At 48.3% G+C, this 22,679-nt stretch overlaps 2 protein-coding genes across 3 annotated transcripts in view; one reads left to right on the forward strand and one right to left on the reverse strand.

The window, feature by feature from the left end:
- Window positions 1-12,269, reverse strand: part of KCTD2 (potassium channel tetramerization domain containing 2) — a 19,282-nt gene extending 7,013 nt beyond the window's left edge. Inside the window, exons 1-4 of one of the 2 annotated variants that reach the window (XM_032177904.2) lie at window positions 11,998-12,269; window positions 11,708-11,878; window positions 9,966-10,074; window positions 5,900-5,991 (exon numbers count right to left, since the gene is read on the reverse strand). In XM_032177904.2, coding sequence (XP_032033795.1) covers window positions 5,900-5,991; window positions 9,966-10,074; window positions 11,708-11,878; window positions 11,998-12,237 — 612 coding nt within the window. In that variant the 5' untranslated portion in view covers window positions 12,238-12,269. Of the gene's footprint in view, window positions 1-5,899; window positions 5,992-9,965; window positions 10,075-11,707 lie in introns of both variants that reach the window. The other variant, XM_032177902.2, reaches the window with a different exon arrangement.
- ATP5PD (ATP synthase peripheral stalk subunit d) lies at window positions 12,256-19,311 on the forward strand. The gene is made up of 6 exons (XM_032177905.2): window positions 12,256-12,363; window positions 15,552-15,682; window positions 15,933-16,029; window positions 18,008-18,079; window positions 18,900-18,962; window positions 19,108-19,311. The coding sequence occupies exons 1-6, from the start codon at window positions 12,286-12,288 to the stop codon at window positions 19,237-19,239; spliced, it is 573 nt and encodes a 190-aa protein (XP_032033796.1). The 5' UTR covers window positions 12,256-12,285; the 3' UTR covers window positions 19,240-19,311.
- Window positions 19,312-22,679: the final 3,368 nt, after the last annotated feature.

The following is a 22,679-nucleotide window of genomic DNA, read 5'->3' on the forward strand; positions in this document are numbered from 1 at the left end:
CGAGATTGCGCCACTGCACTCCAGCCTGGGCGACAGAGCGAGACTCCGTCTCAAAACAAACAAACAAACAAACAAACAAACAAAAAAACAAACAAACAAAAAAAAACAAGGCACAGTCTCACTCTGTTGCCCAGGCTGGAGTACAGTGGCGTGATCTCAGCTCACTGCAACTCCGCCTCCCGGGTTCAAGCGATTCTCCTGCCTCAGCCTCCCGAATAGCTGGGATTACAGGCGCCTGCCACTACGCCTGGCTAATTTTTGTATTTTTAGTAGAGACAGGGATTCACCATGTTGGCCAGGCTGATCTTGAACTCCTGACCTCATGATCCACCTGCCTTGGCCTCCCAAAGTGCTGGGATTACAGGCATGAGCCACCGCACCCGGCCTCATTATTTTTGAGATGCAGTCTCGCTCTGTTGCCCAGTCTGGAGTGCAGTGGGGCTATCTTGGCTCACTGCAACCTCCACCTCCCCGGTTGAAGCGATTCTCCTGCCTCAGCCTCCCGAGTAGCTGGGATTACAGGCATGTGCCACTACGCCCAGCTAATTTTTGTTTTATTTTTTTTTCCTTTTTTTGAGACAGAGTCTCGCTCTGTCGCCCAGGCTGGAGTGCAGTGGCGCCATCTCAGCTCACTGCAATCTCCGCCTCCCGGGTTCAAGTGATTCTCCTGCTTCAGCAGCCTCTTGAGTTGTTGGGATTACAGGCGCCCACCACCACGCTTGGCTAATTTTTGTATTTTTAGTAGAGACGAAGTCTCACCATGTTGGCCAGGCTGGTCTCGAACTCCTGACCTCAGGTGATCCGCCCGCCTTGGGCCCCCAAAGTGCTGGGATTACAAGTGTGAGCCACCGTGCCCAGCCAATTTTTTTGTATTTTTAGCGGAGACGGGATTTCGCCATGTTGGCCAGGCTGGTCTTGACCTGAGGTGATCCGCCCACCTCAGCCTCCCAAAGTGCTGGGATTACAGGCATGAGCCACTGCGTCTGGCCGACAATGCTGTATTTTTTCTTCTATGTTTTCTGCCAAAAGAGGTATGACGATCGCCGGGTGCAGTGACTCACGCCTATAATCCCAGCACTTTGGGAGACCGAGGTCTGAGGTTGGGAGTTCAAGACCAGCCTGGCCAACATGGTGAAACCCCATCTGTACTAAAAACACAAAAAATTAGTTGGGTGAGGTGGCGCGTGCCTGTAATCCCAGCTACTTGGGAGGCTGAGGCGGGAGAACTGCTTGAACCCGAGAGGCAGAGGTTGCAGTGAGCCAAGATCACGCCATTGCACTCCAGCCTGGGCAACAGAGTAAGACTCTGTCTCAAAAAAAAAAAAAAAAAAAAAGAGGTATAACTATCATTAACCAAAGTACTAAGGATTTCAAAGATTTCCTTCCATATTACATATAGTACAAATCCTCTGAAGATTTTAATTGGTTCTAACCACATATTTTGGAAACCAATTGTGTAAGTACAAAATTCAGAGTATCACAAAAGATCTGTGATGTTGGCCACAGCTGTGAAAGTCCCAGGTATTTAAGATGCCATTATACTGCCTCTTTTTTCTCTCTTCCAAAGTAAACCACTTGTGCTCTGAAATGCACCAAGATCAATCACCTACAAAAAATACTAGTATAAGAAATAGGAGTCTGGGTATGGTTGCTCACGCCTGTAATCCCAGAACTTTGGGAGGCTGAGGTGGGTGGCTCACCTAAGGTCAGGAGTTTGAGGCCAGTGTAGCCAACATGGGGAAACCCTGTCTCTATTAAAAACACAAAAATTAGCCGGGTGTGGTGGTGCACACCTATAATCTAGCTACTCAGGAGGCTGAGGCAGAAGAATTGCTGGAACCCAGGAGGCAGAGGTTGCAGTGAGCTGCGATCGCACCACTGCACTCCAGCCTGGTCAACACAGCGAGACTCTGTCTCAAAAAAAAAAAAAAAAGAAAAAGAAAAAGAAATAGGAAAGTAGTTAGGTGGTAGTCACTAAGAGCTAAGAGGTCATGAAACCGAAGGTAGGGTTGAGGCCCACATCTCGGGCTTGGCTTGAACGCTGCATGTGTGAGGGGCTACAGGTAAGTTCAAGGAGATAACATGTTTGAAAATCCACGCACAAAAAAATAAAGAAAAATACAAAATGAAACAAAACGAAAATCCACACACAGCCAACTTCATCTTAGAGCCACGTACAACAAGTACAAAAGAGGGTATCTTTGAATAACATCAAATCCATTTTTCAGTTTCACTACATAAAAAGGACAGATGGAAAGACAGGTAACATCAAAAAGGTCTTGACATTCCTAGAACAAAAAAGCTTCCAAAGGGGTATAAATCCACAAGCCTTCAGAATCTAGAAGACTAATTAAACTGTGGTCATCAAACAGAAATCTTATAATGCTCTCCAGGAATTAGCTAATGATGAAGAAGGGAGAATGCTCACGTACCATGACTTGAATCATTTCAAATTACATAATTCATGGTACCATCAAAATCTACAGTAAGCGGCCGGGCGCGGTGGCTCACGCTTGTAATCCCAGCACTTTGGGAGGCCGAGGCGGGCGGATCACGAGGTCAGGAGATCGAGACCACAGTGAAACCCCGTCTCTACTAAAAATACAAAAAAATTAGCCAGGCGTGGTGGTGGGCGCCTGTAGTCCCAGCTACTCGGAGAGGCTGAGGCAGGAGAATGGCGTGAACCCGGGTGGCGGAGCTTGCAGTGAGCCGAGATTGTGCCACTGCACTCCAGCCTGGGCGACAGAGCGAGACTCTGTCTCAAAAAAAAAAAAAAAATCTATAGTAAGCAATCATTTTTTTAGAATGTGGGAAATTGACGATAAGGCTAGATTACCAAAATGTCTAAACTATTAAATATCTACAATAGTGAAAGATACCACGTAAAGGTAAGATAGCAGAGACTGGTGACACTGGATCACATTCCAAGTGGTAATCTGCAAACCAACTACAAAGCCACCTTTGAACATCAAAAAGGAACCTTTCAGCTGTCGGCTAGATGGAAGAAAACTAAACGAATAAGCCCTTCTCTTCACTTTTGCAAACTGCTGGAGATAAAGTGGATAAAAGAGTTAATTTTTCATCATTAGTGTCAGTTATTCATTCAAATATTCCATTTAGAGCCAGAAAACTTTTTTTTTTTTTTTTTTTAGATGGAGTCTCACTCTGTTGCCCAGGCTGGGGTGCAGTGGTGCCATCTCAGCTCACTGCAATTTCTGCTATCTCAGTTCTAAGTGATTCTTCTGCCTCAGCCTCCTGAGTAGCTGGGATTACAAGTGCCCGCTACCACACTCGGACAATTTTCATATTTTTAGTAGACAGGCTTTCTTTCTTTCTTTTTTTTTAGATAGTTTCACTCTTGTTGCCCAGGCTGGAGTGCAACGGCGTGATCTCGGCTCACCACAACCTCCTCCTCCTGGGTTCAAGCCATTCTCCTGCCTCAGCCTCCCAAGTAGCTGAGATTACAGGCATGTGCTACCATCCCAGCTAATTTTGTATCTTTAGTAGAGACGGGGTTTCTCCATGTTGGTCAGGCTGGTCTTGAACTCCCGACCTCAGGTGATCCACCCGCCTCGGCTTCCCAAAGTGCTGGGATTACAGGCATGAGCCACCGCGCCCGGCCAGTAGACAGGGTTTCACCATGTTGGCCAGGCTGGTCTTGAACTCCTGACCTCAAGTGATCCACCCTCCTCAGCCTCCCAGAGTGCTGGTATTACAGGCGTGAGCCACCATGCCTGGCCTAGAGCCAGAAAACTTTGATATATGAAATCTAACACAGAAAGAGCAAGGCATTATTTTTTACTTTTAAAAGTAAAACTTATGCCAGGCATGGTGGCTCACGTCTGTTATCCCAGCACTTTGGGAGGCTGAGGCAAGTGGATCACTTGAGGCCTGAAGTTCAAGACCAGCCTGCTCAATATGGCGAAACACCATCTCTACTAGAAATACAAAAATTAGCCAGGCGTTGCGGCAGACACCTGTAATCACAGCTACATAGGTGGCTGAGACATGAGAATCGCTTGAACCTGGGAGGCAGAGGTTGCAGTGAGCCGAGATCATGCCACTGCACTCCAGCCTGGGTGACAGAGCAAAACTCTGTCTCAGAAAGAAAAAAAAAAAGAAAAAGAAGAAAAAAGAATAATTTTCCTGCCTTCTTAATGGCAGGAAAATTCTGTGCTGCAATAGATTATACCTAAAGCATCTACCACCAGTATCTGATGGGAAAAGAGGCAATTATGCTACAAGACAAGTAGTCATGGTGGAGCACGACTCTGCCTTCTTACTGTTAACTCTGTAGTTGCAGTTGCTTAAAACAGTCTAATCGCATGAAAGAGGGTCTATTTTCCTGGCTATACTTACTTCAAGCTTCTTTTTTTTTTTTTTTTTGAGATGGAGTCTCCCTCTCTCGCCCCGGCTGGAGTGCAGTGGCGCGATCTCGGCTCACTACAAGCTCCGCCTCCCGGGTTCACACCATTCTCCTGCCTCAGCCTCTCAAGTAGCTGGGACTACAGACACCCACCACCATGCCCGGCTCATTTTTTTGTATTTTTAGTAGAGACCATGTTAGCCAGGATGGTCTTGATCTCCTGACCTCATGATCCGCCCGTCTCGGCCTCCCAAAGTGCTGGGATTACAGGCATGAACCACCGCGCCCGGCCGACTTCAAGCTTCTTGAGGGCAATGACTTTCAATTACTTACAGAATCCCAAGGGCCAAATAGAAGCTATTATGGCCATTCAAACACATGAAAAACATATGATGAATGGCAGCATGTGAAATAGATGTGCCCTAACATCTTTCTTTCCTCTAATTAGGTGGGCAAATTCCCTTTCACTCTTGTTACTGTATCTGAGTTAATATGAAATCAAGGCCAGGTGCGGTAGCTCACACCTGTAATTCCAGAACTTTGGGAGGATGAGGTGGGCGGATTGCTTGAGTTCAGGAGTTTGAGACCAGCCTGGCCAACAAGGCTCATTTCTACCCAAAATACAAAAAAGTAGCCAGGTGTGGTGGCTTGTGACTAGTCCCAGCTACTCCGGAGGCGGAGGTAGGAAAATCGCCTGAGCCTGGGAAGTCAACGCTGCAGTGAGCTGTGATCATGCCACTGCACTCCAGCCTGGGCAACGGGAGTGAGACCTGGTCCTCCCTCTCCCCGCCAAAATCAAGACACCATCATAAAGAGCAGCTTGATATTATGTTCTTAGAAACATGGTTCAGGCCGGGTGCGGTGGCTCACTCCTGTAATCCTAGCACTTTGGGAGGCCAGCCTGGGGGAGAGAGTGAGACTCTGTCTCCAAAAAAAAAAAAAAAAAAAAAAAAGCATGGTTTACAAGCAGCTGCTAAAGCCCACCCCATGAGACTGGTTTCACGTGGCTCACAGGAGCTGTATGTGACTCGATCACATGCTAAAGGCTCATGTCCATAAAGAGCGGCCAAGCTGGGCGCAGTGGCTCACGCCTGTAATCCCAGCACTTTGGGAGGCTGAGGCAGGCAGATCACCTGAGGTCGGGAGTTTGAGACCAGCCTGACCAACATGGTGAAACCTTTCTACTAAAAAAAATACAAAAATTAGTCAGGCATGGTGGCACACACCTGTAGTCCCAGCTGCACGGGAGGCTGAGGCAGGAGAATTGCTTGAACCTGGGAGGCAGAGGTTGCAGTGGGCGGGCGCCTGTAGTCCCAGCTACTCGGAGAGGCTGAGGCAGGAGAATGGCGTGAACCTGGGAGGCGGAGCTTGCAGTGAGCCGAGATTGCGCCACTGCACTCCAGCCTGGGCGACAGAGCGAGACTCCGTCTCAAAAAAAAAAAAAAAAAGCATCCTTTTCAAATCAGAGACCGACTGACAGAGTGACAGAGGCCCACTTGAGACCTCCCTCCGTAACAGTTCCAAATACATTACTTGTGAAGTTCTGTTCTCATTGTCCCGTATCCTTTCCTTAACCAGCCGCACAAGGGACGCGATGTTGTAAAACTCCGCCTCCTCCAGCACACCTGGAACAAGGACAAAACTGCAGTCAGACAGGTGCGAGAGTTCGCCAGAAAAACACCAAGGAGAGGCTGAAGGTTGCATGCTTGCTAAAAACTGCTTATTTATTTATTTACTTATTTTTTGAGACGGAGTCTTACTCTGTCGCCCAGGCTGGAGTTCAGTGGTGCCATCTTGGCTCACGGCAACCTCCGCCTCCTGGGTTCAAGTGATTCTCTTGCCTCAGTCTCCCAAGTAGCTGGGAGTACAGACACACACCACCACGCCCGGCTAATGTTTGTATTATTTTCCCCGAGCCTGAGACAGAGTTTCATTCTTGTTGCCCAGGTTGGAGTGCAATGGCATGATCTTGGCTCACTGCAACCTCCGCCTGCTGAGTTCAAGAGATTCTGCTGCCTCAGCCTCCCGAGTAGCTGGGATTACAGGCGCTTGCCACCATGCCCGGCTAATTTTTTGTATTTTTAGTAGAGACAGGGTTTCATCATGTTGGTCAGGCTGGTCTTGAACTCCTGACCTCAGGTGATCCATCTGCCTCGGCCTCCCAAAGTTCTGGGATTACAGGCGTAAGCCACCGCGCCCGGCCAATTTTTGTATTTTTAGTAGAGACAGGGTTTTGCCATGTTGGCCAGGCTGGTCTTGAACTCCTAACCTCAAGTGATCCGCCCACCTTGGCCTTCCAAGTGTTGGGATTACAGGCATGAGCCACAGCTCCCGGCCTAAAAACTGCATTATTTAAATGTAAATCCAATCTCTCTCCTTCTGCTAGAAAGTATCTCTTTGCTATTTTCAGTAAACCCATGACCTTTTCTCCAACATAAATTAGTCAAACACCAGGGTATGTTCTGCTCACTCCATTTCAACCCTCCTTTCCCTACCTGGCACCTGCCCATTAGCTGCAGGACACTTTTCCCATATGTCACTTAGTTCCTGGAACTAGTCATGTTGGACACCTCCTGAACTTGATATTTTTCTCCAATCTGCCCTCAAAAGGACTGGGGGTGGGGGTGGAGGTGTGTGTACAAATTTATGTGGGCCAAACTTAATAGGAGGCTAATCATTTGAACAATATAAAAGGCAACCATTTAAAGACTCGCATGCTAAATGAACTCAAAGGCCTTAGGGCAACTATGAGATGTGTGATCCTATAGGAACAAATTTGCTATAAAAGCCATTATTAGGACAACTGACAAAACTGCAACACAAGCTGTAGATAAAAGCATCAGTATTAAATTTCCTGAGTTTGATAACTGTACTGTCTGTGGTTACATAAGAGAGTATCCTTGTTCTTGGGAAATATATACAAATATTAAGAGGTGAAATCTGCAATCTATTCTCAAATAGTTCAGAAATAACTGTGGTGGGAGAGGCAAGAGGATGGGGGTAGGGAGGGGGTAAGAGAGAATGAAGGACGATGCAAATATGATTAAAAAAAAAAAAAAAAAAAGTCGGGCATGGTGGCTCACGCCTGTAATCCCAGTACTTTGGGAGGCTGAGGCAGGCAGATCATGAGGTCAGGAGATCGAGACCATCCTGGCTAATACGGTGAAACCCTGTCTCTACTAAAAATACAAAAATTAGCTAGGCGTGGTGGCGGGCGCCTACAGTCCCAGCTACTCGGGAGGCTGAGGCAGGAGAATGGCATGAACCTGGGAGGTGGAGCTTGCAGTGAGGCGAGATTGCGCCACTGCACTCCAGCCCGGGCAACAGAGCAAGACTGTCTCAAAAACAAAAAACAAAAAAAGCTGGGCATGATGGCTCGTGCCTATAATCCCAGCTACTCAGGAGGCTGAGGCAGGAGGATCATGTGAGGCCAGACGTTTGAGACCAGCCTGGGCAAGATAAGATAGTGAGACTCTGACTCTTTTTTTTTTTTTTTTTTTTTTGAGACGGAGTCTCGCTCTGTCGCCCAGGCTGGAGTGCAGTGGCGCAATCTCGGCTCACTGCAAGCTCCGCCTCCCGGATTCACGCCATTCTCCTGCCTCAGCCTCTCCGAGTAGCTGGGACTACAGGCGCCTGCCACCACGCCCGGCTAATTTTTTGTATTTTTAGTAGAGACGGGGTTTCACCGTGGTCTCGATCTCCTGAACTCGTGATCCGCCCGCCTCGGCCTCCCAAAGTGCTGGGATTACAAGCGTGAGCCACCGCGCCCGGCCGTCTCTGACTCTTAAAAAACAAACAAAAAGATCTCCCCAAACCCCAAATATGATAAAAATAACATTGAAAATTGGTTAATCTGGGATATAGGGCGTTCTCTGTGTTATTCTTGCTCTTTTCTCTAAGTTTTAAATTACTTCAAAATAAAGTTTTTTTAATTAAAAGCATTAGAACAGTTACTTAACTAAAAGAGGGTAATTGAATTGTTTGTATCACAAAGGATAGATGCTTGAGGGGATGGATACCCCATTCTCCATGATGTGCTTATTTCACACTGCATGCCTGTATCCAAACATCTCAGGTCGGGCGCAGAGGCTCAGGCCTGTAATCCCAGCACTCTGGGAGGCTGAGGCAGGTGGATCACTTGAGGTTAGGAGTTCAAGACCAGCCTGGCCAACATGGTGAAACCCTGTCTCTACTAAAAATACAAAAAATTAGTCAAGCATGGTGGCACACGCCTGTAATCCCAGCTACTTGGGAGGCTGAGGCAGGAGAATCGCTTGAACACAGGAGGCTGAGGTTGCAGTGAGCCGATCGTGCCAGTGCACTCCAGCCTGAGTGAAGAAAAAAAAAGGAAAAATCTCATGTACCCCATAAATATATACACCTACTAGGTACTCACAAAAATTAAAAAAGAAAAAGAAATAAGATTAAGATCACCCATGAGTTGGTAACTGTTGAAGCTGGATAGTGGATGCATGGAATTCACTGTACTATTCCCACTACTTTTGTATGCGTTTGAAATATTGTTTAAAAAGGGACATTTAAAAAAAAGAGAGAGAGAGCAATTCCTCTTTCTACTGGCTGAAACAGAGTTGTTTTGCAGTCACTTCATCAACTAGTACAGCCATTACAAGCTTTCTTACTCAGAGCCAAAGCTCCCAGATCAGGGTGCCCTGGATTTAGGGACAGTCCCCTTTACAACTGAATGCCTTCAGTAGGACCACGCCAAGCCTTGTAGAAAGTGGACTAGACCCACTTACAGTCCCAATGCCCTACAAACCACAAAGATGAGGCAAGTGATGATACACCTGACAATGAACTAGAGAATGAATTAGGTCAGCTGCAAACATTTACAGGGAAGCATGAGGCCAGAGTCTTAAAAGAAATGAGGCCAAGCCTTTATTATTTTTGTACAACTGCGAGTTCAAACCAAAATTAAAACTATAAATAACTGAATGTCAGAGATGTCTTGCTTCTTCAGACTACAGATACTCACTGCTAGCACACAAATAAATGTAAAAAAAGGATCGTGACAATTCTGGAAATTTGGAAAGAACTCCTGAAGTTATCTGCAAAGCTGAGCTACCTGGCCAGGCGTGGTGGCTCACGCCTGTAATCCCAGCACTTTGGGAGGCCGAGGCGGGCGGATCACGAGGTCAGGAGATTGAGACCACGGTGAAACCCCGTCTCTACTAAAAATACAAAAAATTAGCCGGGCGAGGTGGCGGGTGCCTGTAGTCCCAGCTACTTGGGAGGCTGAGGCAGGAGAACGGCGTGAACCCCGGGGGGCGGAGCCTGCAGTGAGCCGAGATCGCGCCATTGCACTCCAGCCTGGGCGACAGCGAGACTCCGTCTCAAAAAAAAAAAAAAAAGCTGAGCTACCAATCTTCCTTCTCACCCAGGAAGCTGAACAAAGCCTAAGGAGGCTTCCTTAATCATGACTCCCTCAGACAAGACTGGTAGTTTCTGCTCTGTTTCATAAACCTGAAACTATACCTGCACATGAGCTTGATGAAAATGTCAAACAAAACTTAAATCTGTAAAACAACTTTAAAGATTCTACTTGCATTTTGAAAATCCCCAATGCAAACAGTGCTCTTACCTTCTTCTGCCAACTCCTTAGTAATGATGAGTTTCCCATGGCGGAGGTAGTTTAGGATAGGACCAAAGTAGGTGGGGTCCCTGTCAATCAGATAGGCTCCTGTCTCATCCTGCCAACCAAACACAAGGGTATCATTGTGGAGCTTTGGGGAGTATTTTAAACAAAGGCAGGGCAGGGTTTCACCATCTTTGTCAGCACCGCAAGACAACAATTCATTCCATCAGCTAAAAAAGACTTTAGTGATGGCAAGTTTTGTTACACATTTGTTTATCACAAACTATTGGTAAGAAAGCTATAGCTTTATGTATCTTGGACGTTAAGATCATCTTAGGTAGGGTGGTACAGACAGTCATACTCATTTAGGCGTTTACCTCCTGGCTGGAATTCGAAATCTTTGCCTGCACAATAATTAGTGACAAACATTTTTCTGTAGGGTGTTTGTTATTAAGAAAGGGAGAAAATGGCATAGCTGTGTAATTGAAATCTTTGCTTGAGATGGACATTCTGACTTTTCCACTGCCTCTGAACGGCATTCCTAATTCCAAGAAAACCTCTGTGTAGTTGGCAATGCTCCTGAGCTCAAGGCCAACATCAGTGGGAGTTTGCACTGCCAGCTGTAATCTCACACACCCCAGCTCTGTGCCCAGCGGAAGCTTGGTACTGCCAGGACTTGGCTCTGAGCAGCTTTAATCCTACTCATCTTTACAGTAAAAGGAACAAGAAGAAACTGGCTTCTATTACCACAAGGAGGATATAGGGTAGATAAAAATAATTCCTTTATAAGCAAGGGTTTTCAAATCTCTTTAAAGTTAGGGCAGGATAGCTTTCCATCAATCTGAGATTTCTTAGAGGAGAGGAATAAACGAAAACAACAAATGTTTACGCAACTCCAGCTCTGTTTTGAGGTGACCAGCTGAGTGCTATAAGGGATATAAGACGGTGTGAGTTATGGGCAGTGCCTTTAAGTTGAGAACTTAAAGGTGAACATGTAAAGTTAAAAAGAAATTGACACAGTTCAAACTGGAAATGGTTTAAGTGTCTTGTCACCTCTCAACCCTTTGGTTAGCAACCATGCATCCTGCCCAAAATTTTCCCGGGAAAATTTTCATTTTCCTTCTGTCTTAGCCTAGATTTGCAGCGGCAAACGGTTAACCTCTTTCCAAAAAACGCATTTGATCTAAATATGGACCTAAACCAGTGACTGTTAACAGATAAAAGTTTTGCGACCAGGACTATAGGAAAGCAGTGTGATACCACAAGGAGCGCTTCCTGCAGCTGTCGAAGCACAACTTGGCAGAGGGGTCCGAGAGGGAGTCTGAGAAAGCTACAAGGATGCCTGAGCTCACCCTGACCCAGTTCTGGATGCATCTGGCACCGGCAGTGGGGGGGCTGAAGAGGAGCCAGGGAAAACTCATGCAGATCTCAGTGGGATGTCAGGGACAGAGAATATGGAAAAGGGGTGTGGAGTACGTTCTCGTGGGTGCAGGTGGGCGCAGTGTGGGAAGGAGTCTCGGAGAACGAAGGGCGGGGTCAGGGAGAAAGCCGGAGTATGCCTCAGCATGGGAGAAGGGGAGTGGGAGGTCCCGCTGAGGCCCCTGCGAGTAGTGTGGGAGGCAGGGGGAGGATGGGGTCCCGGCCTGAGGGGGCTGCCTGTGAGGAGCGTGTCTCAGGACTCTGGGGACTGATCTAGGAGAAACCAGGGGATCCGACGGCCCGGGGGCGCGCCCGAGGGCGGGGCACACCTTGTCTGAGTCCAGCTCCGGGTCCTCCTGGCAGCAGAGGCGGCAGAGGAATGACTTGGGCTCCCGGCCTAAGGTCTGTCTGGTGGTCACGAAGTAGGTGCCTCCCACGTTCAGCCTGACCCAGCGGGCCGCGCCGCCGCCCCCTGCCCGCTCGGGTGGTCCGGGACCCGGCTCCAGCGGCTGCGCGACGGCGGCAGCCGGGCGGCCGTGCCCGCGGGGCGTGGGGCCAGCCGGGCGTGGGCTGGGGGGCCCGCGGACTGGGCCACCCCCGTCGCCCACCCCGCTCCCGCCGCCCCCTCCCAGCCCCGCCATCGCCGCGTCCAGCTGCAGTTCCGCCATCTTGGGCCGCCGCCGCTGCCCGCGCGCAGCCGGGCCGGCCCATTTCTCGGCAGGGAGAGCCGGGCCGGCCCATCGGCGGGGGTGGGGCAGAGGGGAGAGGGACGGGAGCGCCCCCAACCAGCGCCCGGGGACCCGCGCGGCGGAGGCGCTGTGCCCGCCCCCGGGGAGATACTTCCGGAACCAGCCCTCATCTCTATTGGCTGATCTGTCGAGCAAGGCCCACCCCCTTGGCTTTGGGGATGGCTGAGGAAAGATCTTCCGGTGACCCACTTCCGTTACTTGCTGCGGAGGACCGTGGGCAGCCAGGGTCGGTGAAGGTGAGTGGGGCTTGGGGCGTTGGATCCGATCCCTGGAGGTCTCCTCTGCTCTGCCCCCTCCAAACCTCACGCCGACCCTTGTCACGCCCCCGTCAAGGACGCCGGGCCCTCGGCTTGCCCCGCTGGCAGAGTGTCCATTGTGTAGCTGCCGCTCCTCGCCCCGCGATCCCTTCCTCAGCCCTCCTTGGCGCGCGGGGTCACGGGGGTCCGGCTGTGTCCCGGGCGCCGCTGATTTAGGCGCTGCCACAAGCCGTGTCTCGTGCAGTCCGCTGCCAGCGCGGCAGACTTCAATAGTTTGGTGGGGGGACTGGGGAAACGTTACGCAGACAGTGTTAACTTGCCGAGGGACGCTCAGCTGGCTGCGGGGCTGCGCCCTTCCCCTCCCTGCGGCAGTTTCCAGGATTCGAACGTTTAGAGCGTTCAGGGCTCCTCAGGTGCAGAGTTCGGTTACTCATTCAAGAAAGATTCATTGAGCACCTCCTATGCGCATGATCTGTTCTAGGCGCTGGGGATTAAGCAATAGATTTTTAAGAATTAAAAAAAAATTCGCCGGGCGCGGTGGTTCACACCTATAATCCCAGCACTTTAGGAGGCCAAGGCGGGCGAATCGCGAGGTCAGGAGTTCGAGACCAGCCTGGCCAGCATGGTGAAACCCTGCCTCTACTAAAAATACAATAACTGGGCGTGGTGGAAGGCGCCTGCAATCCCAGCTACTCGGGAGGCAGAGGCAGGAGAATCGCTTGAACCCGGTAGGCGGAGGTTGCAGTGAGCCGAGACCACGTCGCTACACTCCAGCCCAGGCGACAATGCGAGACTCCGTCTCACACACACACACACACACACACACACACAATTATTTGTGACTTCTACTTTCCACTGATGTTTGGGAAAGTCTGTAAGGGTGCTTGGTTCCCTGGTAACTTTAAAATCACATGCCAATTGCCTTAACACCTCCCCTCCACAACAGGAAACAAGCTGTCCTGAGAAAGAAAGGAAGGACGGGACAGGTGTTTGACAACTTTCTTGAAGATGCTGAGAAAGATTGCTTCCGCCTCCCTTGTATTCCACTCCAAGCTTATAGAGATCTTTGACTTTGCAGTCTTTTAATATCTGACCCTGATCTTACTTAAAGAGGACTATTTTCTTATATTCTGCCTTTTTTTTTAAGTGGCTGTAGTCGTTTTCCGTATTTTTCTCACATTTTCACATGTGTCGAATACCTCTTAAAATGCAGGCCGGGCGCGGTGGCTCATGCCTGTAATTCCAGCACTTTGCAAGGCCGAGGCGGGTGGATCACCTGAGGTCAGGAGTTTCAGACCAGCCTGGCCAACATGGAGAAACCCTGTCTCTACTACAAATACAAAAATTAGCTGGGTGTGGTGGTGGGTGCCTGTAATCCCAGCTACTCCGGAGGCTGAGGCTGGAGAATCGCTTGAGCCTGGGAGGTGGAGGTTGCAGTGAGCCAAGATGATGCCACTGCACTCCAGCCTGGGGGACAGAGTGAAACTCCATCTCAAAAAAAAAAAAAAAAAAAAAAAGTGCAGAACGTGTGCTGGTGCTGCTAGGGTATAATCCGATGTGAATAAGAAGGTGCAGGTGTATTACCAATCTAGTTGGAAGGGGATAGCCCTTTTAAGTTTGTAAAACTATGGAGCAGGTTGATGTGCACAATTTCATGTGATACTTTTAGCAGCCCTCTGGGACAAGCAGGACTGATAATGCCCATTTTACACATAAGTACATTTTAGCCTAGAGAGTGCTTTATTTAAGGTTGTTGAAACTTAGATATGTGTCAGTTTCTGTCTACTGGAGAATCAGTGAATAAAAAACCTAAGTGGAAATGTCTTTATTAACTTTCATGCAACAAGAGTGTTATTTTTAGTAATATTTCCAGAGGCACATGGAGGGGATAAAGAGAGCTGGGTTTTTTTTGTTTGTTTGTTTTGTTTTTTAAGACAGAGTCTCACTCTGTTGTCCAGGCTGGAGTGCAATGGCACTATCTCAGCTCACTGCAACCTCCGCCGCCCAGGTTCAAGCGATTGTCCTGTCTAAGCCTCCTGAGTACCTGGGACTACAGGTACATGCCATCACGCCCGGCTAATTTTTGTATTTTTAGTAGAGACAGGGTTTCACCCTATTGGTCAGGCTGGTCTTGAACTCCTGACCTCAAGTGATCCACCCGCCTCAGCCTCCCAAAGTACTGGGATTACAGAAATGAGCCACTGCGCCCAGCCTAGAGAGCTGGGCTTTTAAGGCTAAATAGGAGTTGGGAGAGAATGTATTTTTTTTTTTTTTTTTTTTGAGACGGAGTCTCATTCTGTTGCCCAGGCTGGAGTGCAGTGGCGCGATCTCAGCTCACTGCAAGCTCCGCCTCCCGGGTTCACTCCATTCTCCTGCCTCAGCCTCTCCGAGTAGCTGGGACTACAGGCGCCCGCCACCACGCCTGGCTAATTTTTTTGTATTTTTAGTAGAGACGGGGTTTTACCGTGGTCTCAATCTCCTGACCTCGTGATCCGCCCGCCTCGGCCTCCCAAAGTGTTGGGATTACAAGCATGAGCCACCGCGCCCGGCCAAGAGAATGTATTTGTATGCCACGTTGCACACTTTGAATTTGAAAAGCTACGCTGTCCTTTTCTTTTTGAGGCGGAGTCTTGCTCTGTCGCCCAGGCTGGGATGCACTGGTGCGATCTCAGCTCACTACAACCTCTGCCTCCTGGGTTCAAGTGATTCTTGTGCCTCAGCCTCTGGAGTAGCTGGGATTACAGGCGTGGGCCACCACGGCTGGCTAATTATTGTATTTTTAATAGAGACGGGGTTTTGCCATGTTGGCCATGCTGGTCTCGAACTCCTGACCTCAGGTGATCCAACCGTCTTGGCCTCCCAAAGTGCTGGGATTACAGGCGTGAGCCACTGCGCCTGGCCGCACACGTTGAATTATCTTGAATTTGAAAAGCTACACTGTCTTTTTTCTTTTGAGTTGGAGTCTTGCTGTGTCTCCCAGACTGGAGTGCAGTGATGTGATCTCGGCTCACTGCACCTCCTGGGTTCAAGTGATTCTTGTGAAGACTTGCATGTTTCTAAGATTTAAAGGATTCTCTCTAAGAGCTCTAATTTTGTTATTTATCATTTTTCCCAACTGAAAATTCACCTCATAAAAAAGCCTTGTTTTTATTTGACTTATTTTTCAGGATCCCAAGATGGCTGGGCGAAAACTTGCCCTAAAAACCATTGACTGGGTAGCTTTTGCAGAGATCATACCCCAGAACCAAAAGGCCATTGCTAGTTCCCTGAAATCCTGGAATGAGACCCTCACCTCCAGGTCAGTATGTTTCTGAGAGGGAACCCCATACTTGCCACTGAATCTAGAAACAAAACAGTATTAGGGAATTACATATGAATTCTTGATGCCCTTATGACAACATATAAAGAAATCCTTGCATTTTCCTGATGATCTTAGGAGAGGAAAGTGTGGTGACCCCCAGGCCATAGGAAGAAGGGATAGGAAAATTACCATGTGAACTTTCTACTGCTTATGAACAATCCTAACTTTTGCCTTTCCTTGTGGGCAGGTTGGCCGCTTTACCTGAGAATCCACCAGCTATCGACTGGGCTTACTACAAGGCCAATGTGGCCAAGGCCGGCTTGGTGGATGACTTTGAGAAGAAGGTGAGACTTCACACCTCTAAAGCACTGAGCTTGTAACATGCCTGTGGGTGGGGAGCAGGAACAGGGATAATTACATACGCAGCATGACAGCCAGATCCCTAAGGAAGCTTAGGAAAGATGCGTATGGCCAAAGGCCTTGTAGTCCATTGAACTGTAAATAGGTGCAGGAATTTAGGCTCTGTTCATTCAGCAGTACAGTGTAGCCTTAATCTGGGAGCCAGAGGGCTTTCTGATCAGCACAGGAGTTTTGACCTGCTGTTGTTTCTGACCTGGGCCGGTTCACCCCTTCTTAGGCAACCTGGTGGTCCCCCGCTCTTGGGAGGTCACCGTATTGATGCTGAACTTGGTGAAGACACCCGATCGGCATAACGCACTACAGCCCAGAACTCTTGGGCTCAAGCAATCTACCTGCCTCAGCCTCCCGAGTAGCTGGGACTACAGGCGTGCGCCACCATGCCCCAGAGGGCTTTCAAGTTAAATGTTTGCCCACCTCCTGGGTTCCTTTTAGCTTCCTTCCTGTCTCCCTTTGGAACAAACTGATGTTTTTTTCTACTCTTTTCCTGTCCTTTTTCTTTTGAGATGGAGTTTTGCTCTGTCACCCAGGGTGGAGTGCAGTGGCACGATCTCAGCTTACTGCAGCCTCTGCCTCCGAAGCTCAAGCCATCCTTCTCTCTTAGCCTCCTGAGTACCTGGGACTACAGGCGCATGCCACCACAACACCTGATTAATTTTCGTTTCTTTTTTTTTTTTTTTTTTGGTAGAGACAGGTTTTTGTCATATTGCTCAGGCTGGTCTAAAACTCCTGGGCTCAGGCAGTCCACCTCTGCTTTTTTTTTTGAGTTGGAGTCTCACTCTGGCACTCAGGTTGGAGTGCAGTGGCGCCATCTCAGCTCACTGCAAACTCTTTCTCCCGGGCTCAAGCCTTCCTTCCACCTCATCCCCCCCGAGTAACTGGGACCACAGCACCACCATGCCTGGCTAATTTTTTATATTTTTGGTAGAGATGGGGTTTCGCCATGTTGCCCAGACTGGTCTTGAACTCCTGAGCTCCGGTGATCCACCCTCCTTGGCCTCCCAAAGTGCTGGGAGTACAGGTATGAGCCACCATGCCCAGCCTCTGCTCTTTTTAACTGTCCCTTGTAGCTGTGATTTCTCATCCATCTATCCTCCTCTGATATTTACACAAATCTCAATATCCAGAGTTCATTTGCTTCTTCATTCAGAGATGCTTATGGAGGGCCTACTCTGTGCCAGGTAGTAAGTGCTGGAGCCATAACACTAAGCAGTCTTTTTTTTTTTTGAGATGGAGTCTCGCTCTGTCACCCAGGCTGGAGTGCAATGGGGCCATCTCAGCTCACTGCAGTCTCCACCTCCCAGGTTCAAGCAGTTCTCTTGCCTCAGCCTCCCGTGTAGCTGGGACTACAGGTGCTGGCCACCTTGCACAGCTAATTTTTGTATTTTTAGTAAAGACGGGGTTTCACTGTGTTGGTCAGGCTGGTCTTGAACTCCCGACCTTAGGTGATCCGCCCACCTCAGCCTCCCAAAGTGCTGGGATTACAGGCGTGAGCCACCGTGCCTGGCTTCTAAGCAGTCTTCTAAGGAGACCATTCATTATGCAGTGCTACTTCCACCAGTCAGCTCTCTAGGGTTTCATGCAGAAGAGAATTCAGAATTTCTTTACAAGTCAAGGTGCTAAGAGGCCATTTTTTTGGTCATCATGTCCAGCTGTCCTTTTCAGATGAAGAAAATGAAGCTCATCATAATAAAGAATTGTCCAGGGTTCCCAGTTAGTGATAGGGCTGAGAAGACCCTTGAGCTCCTGTTCCCAGTCTAATCTTTCCACTCCAATACTGAGACGGCTATTGGTATCCACTTGGGACACAGAATGTCTTTCAGTATGACCTTTAAGGATTCGTAGCTTCCAGCGCTTTGAGCTCCTGGGTGTATTGGCGATGACTCACTGTCCTTGTGTTTGTAGTTTAATGCCCTGAAGGTTCCTGTGCCAGAGGATAAATATACTGCCCAGGTGGATGCAGAAGAAAAAGAAGATGTAAGTAGTTAAGGCTGTTGCTTATTCTAAAATTCTCTTGATCTTGACAGCTCTCTATTATAGCTAAGTTAAGGTAGAGTGAATTAAATGGAAAAGAGCCATATAAAGGAATGGCTTGTCAATAAATGCAACAACATGGATGAATTTCAAAATAATTATGCTGAGTGAAAGAAGCCAACAAGAAAAAGAAGGGTATAGCATATGGTTCCATCTTTGTAAGACTCTAGAAAATGTAGTTTGTCTACAGTGGCTGCCTGAGGATGGTTGAGAGGGGACTGTTGGTTTCACAGGTGGATACAAATATCAAAACTTATCAAATGGTGTTCTTTAAATATGTGCATTTTATCATATTTCAGATATACCTCAACAAAGCTGTTAAAAACAAGGAGTTGGATTTAGAAAAATTATCCAAGTAGTATTCAAATACCTAATGATTTGCTTGAAAGCACTGAAGGCCAAACTTGGAACTCAGTGGCTCCACCAAAGAGAAGTCTGGCTAGGTGCTCAGGTGGCGTGTCCTGACCATTCAGTGGCCGAGCCCTGTGAAAACAGGCATTCTGTAGGTCTTCCAGATGAGGAACTTGCAGAAGCAGCCGGGTGCTGCCATCCTAAGCTGGTTTTCCATATGGGCTTCTCCGTGAGTGTTAGGAAAAGCTGTGGTTTGCCTCTCAGAGTGAGCGCCCCCAAGTGGTCAGGGTAACCACGGTTTCTCCATGGAGCAATAGGACAGCAGGAGTAGGCTGAGACGACTCCTACCTTAGCAGCTGCTGGGGTAGAATGCAGCCTGGTTTCAGAACTGAATTTCTCTTTCTTCTTAAAGGTGAAATCTTGTGCCGAGTGGGTGTCTCTCTCAAAGGCCAGGATTGTAGAACATGAGAAAGAGGTAAGGATGATGGGTAGCCGTTGCCTATAATATCGTTTTTCTCTTTCATGGCCACACATCTTTCACCTGGTGGCAGGAACCTGCCTTGGATATTCTGCTTTCCGTCTCTGTTTACATTAACTAAACACATTCCCGCTCTTTCCAGATGGAGAAGATGAAGAACTTAATTCCATTTGATCAGATGACCATTGAGGACTTGAATGAAGCTTTCCCAGAAACCAAATTAGACAAGAAAAAGTATCCCTATTGGCCTCACCAACCAATTGAGAATTTATAAAATTGAGTCCAGGAGGAAGCTCTGGCCCTTGTATTACACATTCTGGACATTAAAAATAATAATTATACAGTTCTCGGTGTGTCTTCTTCTCTGTGGTTGAGATAATTAAGCCTGTCTTCTGAGGTGGCCTCACTGGCAGTGGGCTTTTTGTTTAAATGGAAAGGTGAGCCTAGAGAGGTTCGTTGGGCTGGTTGTCTGACAGGCTATGTAGGCGCCACTTGCTGAGGCCCCAGGACTGCTGAAATGGCAACAAATAACACTAGGGGCTATGGCAGTGTATTTCACTGTGATGTGGTAAAGCATTGTTACCTGCTGATTCTCTTCAACTTCCTCTTTGGTTTCAAACCCCTGGTTCCAAGGGAGTGCTCCTGCTTGTCCATTAGTAAGTCACAAGAACAGCTGGTCCAAATGGCTAGGTGTAACAGCAGGGAATTACTTTTCTGTGCTTCAGATTTTGAGCACAAAAGTGGTATTAGAAAAGGAAACTTTGGGCTGGGCATGGTGGCTCATGCCTGTAATCCCAGCATTTTGGGAGGCCCAGGCGGGTGGATCACCTGAGGTCAGGAGTTTGAGAGCAGCCTGGCCAAGATGGTGAAACCCCATCTCTACTAAAAATACAAAAATTAGCCAGGCGTGGTGTGGGGGGGCACCTGTAATCCCAGCCACTTGGGAGGCTGAGGCATCTTGGCCTCAGCTTGAGGCTTGATTGAACCTGGAAGGCAGAGGTTGCAGTGAGCCGAGATCGTGCCATTGCACTCCAGCCTGAGTGACAGAGTGAGACTTTGCCTCTAAAAAAAGGGGGAAACTTAAGTTGCAAAGTTAACTTACAGCTTTTTGCATTTGAACATGGAAAATTATTTTATTTTATTATTATTTTTTAAGACAGAGTCTCACTCTGTCGCCCAGGCTGGAGTGCAGTGGCACACTCTCGGCTCACTGCAACCTCCACCTCATGGGTTCACGCCATTCTCCTGCCTTAGCCTCCTGAGTAGCTCGGACTACAGGTGCCCGCCATCACGCCTGGCTAATTTTTTTATTTTTAGTAGAGACGGGGTTTCACCGTGTTAGCCAGGATGGTCTTGATCTCCTGACCTCATGATCTGCCCGCCTCGGCCTCCCAAAGTGCTGGGATTACAGGCATGGGCCACCGCGTCCGGCCTGAACATGGAGGATTATTTTAACTTAATTAAGTTTTAAAATCCCCACTATTTATTATGGTTAGCAGACCTGAGCAACGTCAGGAAATAGAGATGGTTTAAAGCAAGGTAGTAGATCATAGAGGAATGCAAGTATTTAAAAAAAAAAAGTATGGTGGTAGAAAGAATTGTCCTTAAAGTCAGAGGACCTGTTATGCCTACAACCTAATTGCTGATTTTAGATTGTTTACTGGCTTGAGACTTTAATTTTCTCATTTACAAATATCAAGATTGTAATGAGAATTAAATGAGATAACCTGGGAAGTTTCTAGGTCAGAAAGTAAGCAAAGACTGACTTGATGTGGCTTAAATCCTGTAGGAAAAGTCTACATGGTGTACGCAGGGGAGATGTGACATTTCTGCCATTTCTTTTTTTTTTTTCTTCCTCTGAGACGGAATATTGCTCTGTCGCCCAGGCTGGAGTGCAGTGGCACGATTTCTGCTCATTGCAACCTTTGCCTCCCGGGTTCACACCATTCTCCTGCCTCAGCCTCCCAAGTAGCTGGGACTACAGGCGCCCGCTACCACGCCCGGCTAATTTTTTGTGTTTTTAGTAGAGACGGGGTTTCATCGTGTTAGCCAGGATGGTCTCGATCTCCTGACCTCGTTGATCTGCTCGCCTCGGCCTCCTAAAGTGCTGGGGTTACAGGCGTGAGCCACCGCGCCCGGCCCATTTCTACAGGCGGAGTATATTGGAGAAGAGCAACAATCAGTGTAGTCTTAAAGAACGTAAGCCAAGGAGAGCCTGGGTGCGTGGCTCCTGATTGGTAGGAGTAAGGCCGGGTTGAAGATGGAAGGCAGCGGAGGGGCGGAGTCTACTCCCCCCAAAACTGCTTGAGTCAACAATAAGACTGGGCAGAAATGAGGAGCGGTAGCTGTGCAAGGCCTTTAATGTGCATAACAGAGGTACCACACCCTTCCCCTGCGAGACTGCAGAGTCACTGAACTGGCACTCAGCCATCCCGCTGAGGATCTGAGGATGCAGACGACAGCCAAGTGAAAGCGCAGGGATTTGAGAAAAAATGCAGTTTACTTGGAGCATACTTAGAGCTCGCGCTGTTCAAGGAGAGCACCGCTGAGCCCCGTGAAGGTGTTGGGATGTGAAGGGGGCATCCCCAGCATTAGGGGAAGCCCTGTGGGAGATTCCCTGTGCTAAATAACAGTGAACAAACAACTGCGAACAGGCTCAGCTAAAGGCACGTGGGTGGGAAGGGGGTACTTTTATTTTTTATGCCCTCTTGGGATTGTTCAGCATTTTTGCGTTGTACATGCATTAATTTTACATTAAAAAGGTAATTGGGCAGGGCGCGGTGGCTCACGCCTGTAATCCCAACACTTTGGGAGGCCGAGGCGGGCAGATCACCTGAGGTTGGGAGTTCGAGACCAGCCTGACCAACATGGAGAAACCCTGTCTCTACTAAAAATACAAAATTAGCCGGGGTGGTGGCGCATGCCTGTAATCCCAGCTACTCAGGAGGCTGAGGCAGGAGAATCGCTTGAACCCGGGAGGCAGAGGTTGTGGTCAGCCGAGATCGCACCATTGCACTCCAGCCTGGGCAACAAGAGCAAAACTACGTTAAAAAAAAAAAAAAGTAATTATTGGCTGGGCGCGGTGGCTTACGCTTGTAATCCCAGAACACTGGGAAGCCGAGGCGGGCAGATCACCTGAGGTCAGGAGTTTGAGACCAGCCTGGCCAACGGTGAAACCCCATCTCTACTCAAAATACTAAAATTAGCCAGGTATGGTGGTGGGCGCCTGTAATCCCAGCTACTCGGGAGGCTGAGGCAAGAGAATGGCTTGAACCCGTAAGGCGGAGGTTGCAGTGAGCCAAGATCGCACCATTGCACTCCAGCCTGGGTGAAAGAGCGAGACTCCGCCTCAAAAAAAAAAAAGTAGTAGTAGTAAAAATAGGATTACGCTTTGCAAATCACCAGGGAGGGGAAAAGTATATTCTATATAGCAAAAGTTATAGAATTAAAACCAATAGCATAATTACAGAATCAAACATAATTATGACGAATACGAATCAGTAAAGACCTCCTGTTAGGCAAAATTCAAACTGAGTCAACCCCATATCTAAGTACAAACTGTCTGTCTTTGGCTAGGTTGGCTGTATCGAGATTACTCTAAAAGCTGGCATCAAAGGAAAAAAATTAAGTATCCTGCCTTTCTTTTTTTCCTTTTTCCTTTTTTTTTTTTTTAGGCGGAGTTTCCATCTTTGTTGCCCAGGCTGGAGTGCAATG

The sequence above is a fragment of the Hylobates moloch genome, unplaced genomic scaffold (genome assembly GCF_009828535.3).
Source record: "Hylobates moloch isolate HMO894 unplaced genomic scaffold, HMol_V3 SCAFFOLD_15, whole genome shotgun sequence".
NCBI classification, from domain to species: Eukaryota; Metazoa; Chordata; class Mammalia; order Primates; family Hylobatidae; genus Hylobates; species Hylobates moloch.